Source organism: Hemitrygon akajei, chromosome 1, assembly GCF_048418815.1.
Source record: "Hemitrygon akajei chromosome 1, sHemAka1.3, whole genome shotgun sequence".
Lineage (NCBI taxonomy): Eukaryota > Metazoa > Chordata > Chondrichthyes > Myliobatiformes > Dasyatidae > Hemitrygon > Hemitrygon akajei.
The window spans coordinates 6,108,923-6,120,961 of record NC_133124.1 but is presented as its reverse complement, the minus strand read 5'-3'; the positions used below and the strand labels follow the sequence as shown (position 1 = coordinate 6,120,961).

Genomic DNA, 12,039 nt, shown 5'->3' with positions numbered 1-12,039 from the left:
TCATATGAGGAATGTTTGATGGCTCTGACAGTGAACTCACTGGAATACAGAAGGATGGGGGGGGGGGGGGGGATCTCACTGAAATCTTTCAAATGTTGAAGGGTCTAGACAGAGTACGGTAGATGTGGAAAGGATGTTTCCCATGGTGTGAGAGTCTAGGACAAGAGGGCACAGCCTCAGGATAGAGGGTGCCCTTTCAAAAGAGAGATACAGAGAAATTTCCTTAGCCAGAGGGTGGTGAATCTGTGGAATTTGTTGCCACAGGCAGCTTTGGAGGCCAGGTCATTGGGTGTATTTAAAGCAGAGATTAACAGGCTCTTGATTGGACATGACATCAAAGGTTATGGGGAGAAGGCCAGGGAGTGGGGCTGAGGAGGGGAATAAAGGATCAGCCATGGTTGACTGGTTTAGCAGATTCGATAGGCCAAATGGCCTAATTTGACCTTGTTGTCTTATGGTCTTATAGTCTTATGGTCTTCGCCCCGTAGCCTTTGATGCCGTGTGGTAATAAATTCCACACATTCACCGCCCTCTGGTTGAAGAAATTCCTCCACATCTCGGTTTTAAATGGACGCCCTTCTATCCTGCTGTCTCAGACTCCCCACCATGGGAAACATCTTTTCCACATCTACTCTGTCCAGGCTTTCAACATTCGAAAGGTTTCAATGAGATCCCCACCCATCCTTCCAAAACCACTACCAGTAGGGCTATTCTCTTTGGAGTGAAGGAGGATGAGAGGTGACTTGATAGAGGCATACTAGGAGAAAAGAGGCACAAATTGACTGGACAGCTAGAGACTCCTTCCCAGGGTGGAAATGCCTAATACCAGGGGGCATAATTTTAAGGTGATTGGAGGAAAGTATAGGGAAGGATATCAGAGGTAATTTAATTTTTTTAAACAGTGAGTGGTTGGTGCATGGAACATTCTACCAGGGCTGGTGGTAGAGGCAGGTACCTTGTGGATATTTGAGATACTTTTGGATAGGCACCTGGATGATATAAAATGTAGGGCTATGTGGGAGGGAAGGGTTGGATTGATCTCAATGTAGGTTAAAACTTTCAGTAACAGACTAAGACAAATATGCTGTTCCAAAGAGCACTATATGAGGTCATTCTTACCCTCGGCCATTAGACTCTATAATGAGTCAACCTGTAGCTGGGGAAGTGGTGATGTCCTTCTGTTAGACTATTAACCTCTGTTCAAGCTCTGTTTGGCTCTGTTTACCACACCCTAGTATAGTGGACACCCTGTGCAATACTACACATCACTTCTTATCTCAACATTGTGAATGTGCACCCATTACTGTATAATATTACAGTAATTCTTGAACTACCATCTTATCAGTGTGAACTTGGAAATCTTGTAAAGCTTGTCTTCTTTGACTTGTAAATTTTGTACTTCTTATTTTTCAGGTTACTTTTTTTATTCTTTCTACTTCTCTTTTAATATTTGTATATCTGTGCCCTTGTAATGCTGGTGTGACACCGTAATTTCCTTTGGGATCAATAAAGTATCTATCTATTCATCTATCTATCTAAAAGGTTGACACAACATGATGGGTTGAAAAGCCTGTAATGTTCTATGTTCTATACGTCTTCCTCCCAAAAGATCAGTTAGTTTTATTTGTCACATGTACATTGAAAAATACAGTAAAATGCATTGTTTGCATCAAATCAAATCAGCGAGGGTTGTACTGGGCAGCCCGCTAGTGTCTCCATACTTTCAGTGCCAACATAGCATGCCCACAATTCACTAGTCCCAACTGGTATATCTTTGGACTATGGGAGGAAACCAAAGCACCCAGAGGAAACCTACATGGTCATTGAGCGAACATGCAAACTCTTTATAAAAACAGTGGCGGGAACTGAACCCAGGTTGCTGACGCTCTAATAGCATTATGCTAACCGCCAGACTACCGAGCCTCTCATGTACATTCAAGGTGATTCCAGAGGTGCAGAAGGGACACATGAACATTCAGCAAGACATCAGAAGGGTTTGTGGGGAGGAGGCCTTTATTCCAATGAAATTAATCAGCAAAGCTTGGTTTAGGCTGGTAAGACCATATCTGGGGCTCTGACTGCAGGTTTTGGTATCTACACTTAAAACCGGTATTTAGACCATAAGACAAAGGAGCAAAATTAGGCCATTTGGCCCATCAAGTCTGCTCTGCCATTCAATCTTGACTGATTTATTATCTCTCTCAACCCTAGTCTTCTGCCTTCTTCCAGTAACCTTTCAGCCCCTGACTAATCAAGAACCTATCAACCACCACTTTAAATATACCCAAGGACTTGGCCCCCGCAGATGCCTGTGGCAATGAGTTCCACAGATTTGCCACTCTCTGGCTAAACAAATTCTGCTATCTCTGTTCTGAAGAGAAATCCTTGCATTCTGAGATTTGGCCCTCTGGTCTTAGAGTCCCCCACTATAGGAAACATCCTCTCCGCATGCGCTCTATCTCGGCCTTCAACTATTTAATAGCTTTCAGTCAGATTCCCCCCACCCTCTCATTCTTATCTAATGAGTACAGGTTGATAGGTTCTTGATTAGTCAGGGCATCAAACGTTATGGGGTGAAGGCAGGAGAATGGGGTTGAGAGGGATAATAAATCAGCCATGATAGAATGGTTGAGCAGATGCAATGGGCTGAATGGCCTAATTCTGCTCCTATATCTTATAGGTTTAGAGCCATCAAACACTCCTCATACACTAACCCTTTCATTCCTGGGATCATTCTTTGTTGAGATTTAGTGCAAACCAGGCCCTTCCAGCCCTTTAAGCTGTGCTGGACAGCAATCTACCAATTTAGTCCCAGCCTAATTACCGGTCAATTTACAATGACCAATTAACATACCAACTGATACGTCTTTGGACTGTAGGAGGAAACCAGAGCACTCCGAGGAAGTCCACGTGATCATGGGGTGAATGTACAAACTCCTTACAGGCAATGGTATGAATTGAACCTGAGTTGCTGTACTGTTAAGCATCGTTCAAAAGAACATAAGAAATGTGAGCAGGAGTCGGCCATCCGGCCCATCGAGCCTGCCCCACCATTCAATAAGATCATGGCTGATCTGACCGTAAACTTAGCTCCATCTACCTGCCTTTTCCCCATAACCCTTAATTCCCCTACAATGTAAAAATCAGTGGTTCTAACAACTGCACTGCTCGTGAACTTTTTCTGGACAAACTGCAATGCCAGTGCATCTTTTCTCAGATAAGGGGCCCAAAACTCTTCACAATACTCCAAGTGTTGTTTGACCAAAGCCTCAGCATTACATTCTCATCCTCTCAGAATGAATGCTAACGTTTAGCTACAGGTGTGAGTTCTATTACAACATTACCAAAAAAGTCAACATACCTTGTTGCGTAGTGGAGATGGCCCCAGTATATTTATCAATCTGGAAAAACAATACGTGAACTGAGCTGGGTACCTGCCGGGTGATGCTGTATTCAATTTTACCATTTGGAGTGTTGGGATCATCCAGATCTGTGGCCTTCACTTCCATGAAGGGCTTGCCTGTGAATATTAAAAAAATACCTTGGGCATTAGGCACTAACGGTGCAAGCTGTTAGTCATATATTATAAACACAAGATGTTCTGCAGATGCCGGAAATCCAGAGAAAAACACACACACAAAATTCTGGAAGAAATTAGTAAATCAGGGAGCATCTATAGAGAGAAATGAACAGGTCAATGTTTTGGGCTAAAACCCTTCATCAGGACTGGAAAGGAAGGGGGCAGAAGCCACATTAAAAGAGTAGAGGGAGGGGAAAAGAAGATGATAGGTGAGTCCAGGTGAAAAGACCAAGGTACAGCAAATCTTTTTACAAAGAGTATTGGGTGCCTGCAATGTGCTACCTAGAGTGGTGGTAAAGGCAGATACATTCATGATTTTTAAGAGATGTTTAGGTAGGCACAGGAATGTGAGAAAAATGGAAAGATATGGACACTGTGTAAGCAGAGAGGATTAGTTAGGTTGCCCTTTTGATTACTAATTTCATTGGATCAGCACATTGTGGGCTGAAGGGCCTTTTCCTGTGCTGTTGTTGGAGGCTGTGCTCTATGTACTAAGTGGAGGAGGGGGTGAGGTGGAGGAAAAGGTATGAGAATACAAGAGATTCTGCAGATGATGAAAATCCACAAAATGCTGGAGGAACTCAGTAGATCTCAATAAAGAGTTGATGTTTTGAAACAAGATCCTTCTTCAGGACCTGAAAGAAGCCAGAATCAGAAGGTTGCACTCTATTATTTTGTTGCAGTAGTTTTAAAAAGCACCTGGCCGTCAATTTGCTGTTTGAAATGGTGGTTTACAGTCAGGATAGTTGACAGAATGGTTTGTACAAGTGCTGGAATTTAAGGTGCCAGCTATTGTCACTCCAGGCCCAGAGTCGCTCTCTGGGCATAAGGAAACTGCATGTACAGAGCTGAGACAGAAGGTAGATATCATGTTCAAGTTGGGGCATGTGAGTGTTGAAGATGATGAGGAGGGACGAGCAGTTTTGTATCCAGACTAGCTGTACAAACGGGAGCCATGTGAAGTCACTAACCAGCTGTTGACCTTGAGGAAAAGCTTGATGTCATGACATGGTGTCACTAAACTCTACATCTCCTTCCTGTACCCTGACTCATTGTTATTGGAGATACAGCTCACTACAGTGGTGTCATCTGAAAGCTTGTAGGTGGAGATAGAACCTCCCAGTCAAGAGTATTGAAGGAGCAGAGTAGGGAGATAGGGGACGCAGCCTTGCATTGAGGATAATCGTGCCAGAGGTGTTGCTGCATATCCCTACTGATTGCAGTCTGTTGGTCAGGAAATCAAGCAGGGGTTCCCAACCCTACTTATGCCATGGACCAATACCATTTAGCAAGGGATCTGTGGATCCCAGGTTGGAAGTTCCTAGAATCAAGGATCCAGTTGCAGAGGGAGGTGTCGATTCCCAGGATCTGGTGTTTGGTGATGAGTTTGCTTGCAATAATAGTGTAGTGTTCCGGGGTGGGGGAGGAGTGCATGGTCGACAGCCCACCCCAGCATTCCTAATGACCAGTGCTATTTATTGTTCTTGTGTTAAAATGCGTTTGTGAGATTATGGTGGGATGTTCACATTCATTTATTGTTACATTTTAGCCCAGGTTATAGTTATTGACATGTGTGTTTGTGGCTCACCCTGACAGTAACCAGGGTGTGCGACAATCACCTCCCCCATCTGTACATGACTGAGTGGGTTCCCTCCTCGGGTCATAGCGCCCGGACTGTTTTTGTGCTTGTCACAATGAAAATGGTTGTTGAGTTAAATGAACTTCCTCGTTTGTCATCATGAGCCGAATGCTCGCCACAATAGTATTGAAGGCAGAACTGTAGTCGATAAACAAAAATCTAACATACAAGTGTCTTTACTGCCCGGATATCCCAGAAATGAGTGTAGGGCCTGAGGGAGGAGCAGTGCCTCCAATCGCCTTTATACAGGGGTCTGTGGGAGGAGCCACAGGAGCAGTCAGCAGAGGGGCGTGTCCAGACAGGTATATGTAGTTCACCACATTCACCCCCGCTTTGTTTTAAAAGAGAGTCCCCATGGGGCGAAGTTTCTTACAAGTATATTTACAGGTTAAGTCTATTAGGTGGTCGAATCTGTCGCTGCGATCTACGTAGCACCGGCTGTGATTGCACAGGTGCCGGTGGTGATTGCACCGGAGACGGTGGTTGTGCTGGCTCCGGCCTGACTTGAGGTGCCAGCCCGTTAGGCGTCAGTGATCCCTCATGCGTGTGCGTGGCACCCGGTATGGGAGTGTCATGAGGAGTCTGTGTAGGGCTTGGTGTGCGCGGTGTCTCATGGGTATACACCTCGGTGGGTACGGGGTTCATAGTCACCGTGGAGTGTTCGGGGTAGTGGTCTGGTGCTCCTGCGGGCGCCAGGTCGCGGACGGAGACCGTGTCCTCCCGCCCATCAGGTAAGACCACATAGGCATACTGGGGTTTCGCATGAAGTAGGTGAACCCTCTCGACCATCGGGGAGTATTTATTGCTCCTCGCATGTTTCCGGAGCAGCACTGGCCCTGGGGACGTCAGCCAAACCGGTAGGGTGGTCCCAGTGGCAGACTTCCTGGGAAAAGAAAAGAGTCGCTCATGAGGGGTGGCATTGGTGGACGTGCATAACAGGGAGTGGATAGAGTGGAGTGCCTCAGGGAGGACCTCCTGCCAGCGAGAGACCGGCAGTCCCTTTGACTTAAGGGCTAAAAGTGTGGCCTTCCACACAGTGGCATTCTCCCTCTCCACCTGTCCATTTCCCCAGGGATTATAGCTCGTGGTCCTACTAGTAGCAATACCCCTAGCCAGCAGGTACTGGTGCAGCTCGTCACTCATAAAGGAGGACCCCCTATCACTGTGGATATAGCAGGGATATCCGAACAGAGTGAAGAGCTGGTGCAGGGCTTTTATGACAGATGTGGCAGTGGTATCGGGGCAGGGGATGGCAAAGGGGAACCGCGAGTACTCGTCGATTATGTTGAGAAAGTAGACATTGCAGTCGGTGGAGGGAAGGGGGCCCTTAAAGTCGACACTCAGTTGCTCAAAGGGGCGGGTGGCCTTGATAAGTTGTGCCTTTTCAGGACGGTAGAAGTGCGGTTTGCACTCAGCACAGACTTGGCAGTCCCTGGTCATCGTCCTGATGTCCTCAAGGGAGTAAGGCAGGTTCCAGGCTTTCACAAAATGGTAAAATCGGGTGACCCCCGGGTGGCAAAGATGTGCATGGAGGGCGTATAGCTGGTCGAGCTGTGCGCTGGCACACACTCCCCGGGATAGGGCATCAGGGGGCTCATTGAGCCTTCCAGGCCGGTACAGGATATCATAGTTGTAGGTGGAGAGTTCCATTCTCCACCGCAAAATTTTATCATTTTTGATTTTGCCCCGCTGTTAGTTGCTGAACATGAACGCAACTGAGCGCTGGTCGGTCAGCAAGGTGAACCTTTTGCCGGCGAGATAGTGCCTCCAGTGTCTAATAGCTTCTACTATGGCCTGGGCTTCTCTCTCCACCGCGGAGTGCCGAATTTCAGAGCCTTGAAGGGTACGAGAAAAGAATGCTACCAGCCTGCCTGCCTGATTGAGGGTAGCAGCCAGCGTGAAGTTGGAGGCGTCACTCTCTACTTGGAAGAGAATGGTTTCGTCCACCGCATGCATCGTTGCTTTAGCAATGTCCCCTTTAATGCGGCTGAAGGCCGCGCAGGCCTCGGCAGAGAGGGGAAATGTGGTAGACTTGACCAGGGGGCGGGCCTTGTCTGCGTAATGGGGGACCCATTGGGCGTAATAGGAAAAGAAGCCCAGGTACCGTTTGAGGGCTCTGAGGGTGGTGGGAAGAGGGAGTTCCAACGGGGCCGCATATGGTTGGGGTCAGGGCCAATGACCCCGTTCTCCACAACATACCCAAGAACAGCAAGTCGGGTGGTTCCAAACACACACTTGTCCCTGTTATAGGTAAGGTTAAGAGCTTTGTCCACTTGGAAAAATCGTTGGAGGTTGGTGTCGTGATCCTGCCAGTCGTGACCACAGATGGTGATGTTATCCAGATATGGGAACGTGGCCTTCAGTTGGCACTGGTCCACCATCCGGTCCATTTCCCTCTGGAAGACAGAGACACCATTCGTGACACCGAAGGGGACGCGCAGGAAGTGATAGAGCCTGCCACCCGCCTCGAAGGCGGTGTAGGGGCAGTCCTCCGGGCGGATGGGGAGCTGGTGGTAAGCGGATTTCAGGTCTATGGTCGAGTACACCTTGTACTGAGCTATCTGATTGACCATATCCGCGATGCGGGGTAGGGGGTACGCGTCAAGCTGCGTGAACCTATTGATGGTCTGGCTATAGTCCACGACCATCTTATTTTTCTGCCCTGTCCGAACAACGACCACCTGGGCCCTCCAAGGACTTGTGCTTGGCTCAATGATCCCCTCCCTGAGCAGCTGCTGCACCTCTGACTGAATGAAGGCCCTGTCCCCCGCGCTGTACCTCCTGCTTTTAGTTGCCACCGGTTTACAGTTGGGGGTCAGGTTGGCGAACAGCGGTGGGGGAGGGATCTTGAGGGTGGAGAGGCTGCAAGTAGTGTCAGTAGCGCAGCTGTCGGCATGGTGCTGGGTGGGATGTGTGTGTGTGTGTGTGTGTGTGTGTGTGTGTGTGTGTGTGTGTGTGTGTGTGTGTGTGTGTGTGTGTGTGTGTGTGTGTGTGTGTGTGTGTGTGTGTGTGTGTGTGTGTGTGTGTGTGGTCAGTAGCGGGGTATATGACGAAGCCCCACAAAACTGAGGATTTCTGACAGTGATTGGTGGGGGGGGGCCTGTCATACTCCATTATCACACTTTTCAGGTGGCTCTGGAAGTCGAGCCCCAATAGCACAGGGGCACACAGGTGAGGCATGACCAGTAGTGCAAAGTCCCGATATTCTGTGCCCTGCACCACCAATGTCGCTACACAACCCCCCCGGATGTCTGTGGAATGCGATCTAGAAGCTATGGTGACCCTCTGGCTTACGAGACTGGTGGTCTCTTGCAGCTAATACAACATCTCGGAGACTGAGGGAGACTGAGGGAGGAGCAGTGCCTCCAACTGCCTTTATACAGGGGTCTGTGGGAGGAGCCACAGGAGCAGTCAGCAGAGGGGCGTGTCCAGACAGGTATATGTAGTTCACCACAGGGCCAGGGAGATGGCATCTGCTTCAGCAGTAGGCAAATTATAGTAGGTCAAGGTTGTTTGGAAGGCTGAAGGTTAATATGTGCCATGACCAGCCTCTTAAAGCTTTCCCTTAACGTCAACAAATCAAAACAGCTGGTTAGTGACTTCACATGGCTCCTGTTAGTACAGATAGTCTGGAAACAAAACCACTCCTCCCTCCCCATCATCCTCAACACTCACATGTCTCAACTTGAACATGATATCTACCTTCTGTCTCAGCTCTGCACATGCAGTTTCCTTATGCCCAGAGAGCGACTCTGGGCCTGGATGGACAATTGGTGGGTTCTGATATTCCAGCTCTCGTATGAGCCATTCCCTCAACTATCCTGAGTGTCTGTTCATGGTCTTCTGCTTCTGCAGCCCATCCACTTCAAGGTTCGACGTGTTGTACATTCAGAGATGCTCTTCTGCGCACCACTGTGATTATTTGAGTTACTATCACCTTCTTGTCAGCTCAGATCTCAGCTTATATGGGTCAAAGATGACCTGAGACTTAGAAAGGCTGACATTTACAGGATTCACTGTGAATGCAGAGCAGCGTATATCAGCCAGAAGGGACGCATGGTTGAAATGCATCGAGGAGCACAGGAGGTTTATCCATTTGAGTTACCACAGAAGTCTAGTAGTAGAACATTTCACTTGCAATAGTCGTAGAATTGACTTCAATGGCACAAACCTACTCTGCCGTGTCAATGGCTTTTGGGACCGCGTGGTAAAGGAAGCAATTGAAATAAAACTACAGGAAAAGAATTTTAACAAAGATGAAGGTCTTGCTCTATGTAAGAACTGGAATTCGATTGTAAGCAAAGTGGGAGAGCAGAAACCCGATTGGATGCGGACTAACCAATCAGAAGGGCCAGACTACAGGGGTATAAATGCCATCAGACTAGACATGTTGAGGCGTCATCCTTGATGAAGATGGCAGAGTTTGTCACTGAAACATCAGTTATAATTGATACCTGTACCCGGCTGGAACCCCAAGAAGAGTTTATTCATCATATATGCTGGGAAAGCACTAACTCCTTTTTCAAACACAATACAATCTGAGGCCCGTTATTGGCCTGGGTTGACCATGGTGTTCCATCCCAGCTGCCCACACGATACACAAGCCTGCACAGTACGATATGGAGAGTAAGCTGTTGCCCGGGCAGCAAACTCCCCCTCTCCACACAGCTGATGAATTCAAAGGAACGGCAGAGACCAATACAGTTTGGCACTAGTGGCATCATCACAGGAGTTGCCAGTCAGCATTCAGCTCAACGTACGACTGCCTCAGGGACTCCAGCTCTGTAATTTTCCTTCAGAGGATTTACTCCCAAAGCCTTCCCCATGAGTGAGTACAGCTGCGAAGCAGAGGAGGTTTGAGATCAGAGTTTTCCTTCTCCTAGACAAGCTGCCAACCACGGCTGATGAGCCCGATCTGCCTGAAGCGCCTGGTTCTAAGGTCCCAATGTAGCAATGGTAAACTTTTCCTTTATTCTGTAGGTCGATGGGAATAGGCAGTTTAAATGGTTCAGCAAGGACTAGATGGGCTGAAGGGCCTGTTTCTGTGCTGCACTTTTCTATGATACTATGACCCTATAAGATGATACATACCTGGTCTGGAGTTCTGCCACACAACACCTTTGTACTCAGTTTCTGTAAACGTAGGCACATTGTCGTTGACATCTTGAATGACAATGGTCACTGTGACGGGTCCTTCGACTACCTCTTTTTCTGCATTAAGGCCTTCTATCTAAATACAAGGAAACAAAATTAGAAATGATTAACCCAGTCCAATACTTCTGTTGACCAAATGAATAATCAAAGTCAAGGTGGGGCAAGTCAAACTCCAACATTCCAACATGCCTGCACTATTTGTCTTAGAGAAATGTCCACTTTAGTTCTAAGCTAAACCGATAAAGTGCAGCAGCATCTCCACTTCCTGATAAGATTGAGTGAGGATTGCCCCCCCCCCCCAACCCCGCTTCTATTCTAATTTTTTATGGAGCATCATCGAGAGTGTCCTGACCAGCTCCATCACCGTCTGATACAGGAACTGCAAGACATGGAGTCATAGAAAACTACAGCACAGAAACAGGCCCTTTGGCCCATCTACTCCATGCTGATCCACCTAAATTGCCTAGTCCCAACAGTCACCACCTGGACCATAACCCTCCATACCCTTACCATCATGTACCTCTCCAAACTTCTCTTAAACGTTGAAACCAAGCTTGCATACACCACCTGCACTGGCAGCTCGTTCCACACTCTCACGATCCTCTGAGGGAAGAAGTTTCCCCTCATGTTCCCTTAAACATTTCACCTTTCACCCTTAACCCATGACCTCCGATTGTAACCCTATCCAATAATTTTGTATTATATCTCCCCTCAATCTTCTATATTGCAAGGAATAAAGTCCTAACCTATTCAATCTTTCCTTATAACTCAGGTCCTCCAGACCCAGCAACATCCTTGTAAATTTTCTCTGTAAAATCTAACCTTAAGCCCCTACAAAGGATTGCAGGGACTGCTGAGACGATCACTGGGGTCTCTCTTCCACCCACCCAGGATACTAATCGGGAACGCTGCAGACGCAGGACCTTCAGCACGATAGTGATCCCTCCCATCCATCCAACTGCCTCTTTGAACCCTGACCATCAGGCAGGAGGTACCACAGCATTAGGACAAGAACTGTTAGAATGAGAAACAGCTTCTTCCCCCAGGCCGTGAGACACTGAACTCCCTGCCACCTCCCAGGTCTCATCACGTTCGAAGCACCAGTACCGTTTACTTTTGAACATGTGTTACCTTATTATTTGTTAATTTGCTAGTGGTAATATTACCTTATACTGTATCTTGTGTGTGATTGATATGTGCAGCGTTGTGCACCTTGGTCCAGACGAACATTGTTTCGATGTGTATAGGTAAATGACGATATTTGCCGCCTGGCCTGCTGAGTTCCTTCAGCATTTTGTGTGTGTTATTTGGATTTCCAGCGTCTGCAGATTTTCTCTTGTTCGTGATAGGGATCGTCAACATGGCTTTTTGTGGTAGGTCGTGTCTAACCAATCTTGGGAAGTTTGTCAAAGAATTTACCAGGAAAGTTCATGAAGGCAAGGCAGTGGATGTTGTCTCTGAACTTTAGCACGACCCACATGGGAAGCTGGTCAAGAAGGTTCAATCACTTTGCATTCAAGATGAGGCAGTAAATTGGATTAGACATTGGCTTTGTGAGAGAAGCTAGAAAGTGGTTGTAGATGGCTGCTTCTCTGACTGGAGGCCTGTGACTAGAGAAATGCCACAGAGATCGGCGCTGGGTCTGTTGTTGTTGGTCAGCTACAGT

General features: G+C 47.5%; 1 protein-coding gene across 2 annotated transcripts in view; it reads right to left on the bottom strand.

Annotated features, from left to right (window-relative positions):
• cdh17 (cadherin 17, LI cadherin (liver-intestine)) overlaps positions 1–12,039 on the bottom strand; it is a 180,159-nt gene that overhangs the window by 90,064 nt on the left and 78,056 nt on the right. For both annotated transcript variants that reach the window (XM_073027435.1, XM_073027523.1), the window contains exons 5-6: positions 10,311–10,449; positions 3,362–3,520 (exon numbers count right to left, since the gene is read on the bottom strand). In XM_073027435.1, the coding sequence (XP_072883536.1) occupies positions 3,362–3,520; positions 10,311–10,449 (298 nt within the window). The remainder of the gene's footprint in view (positions 1–3,361; positions 3,521–10,310; positions 10,450–12,039) is intronic.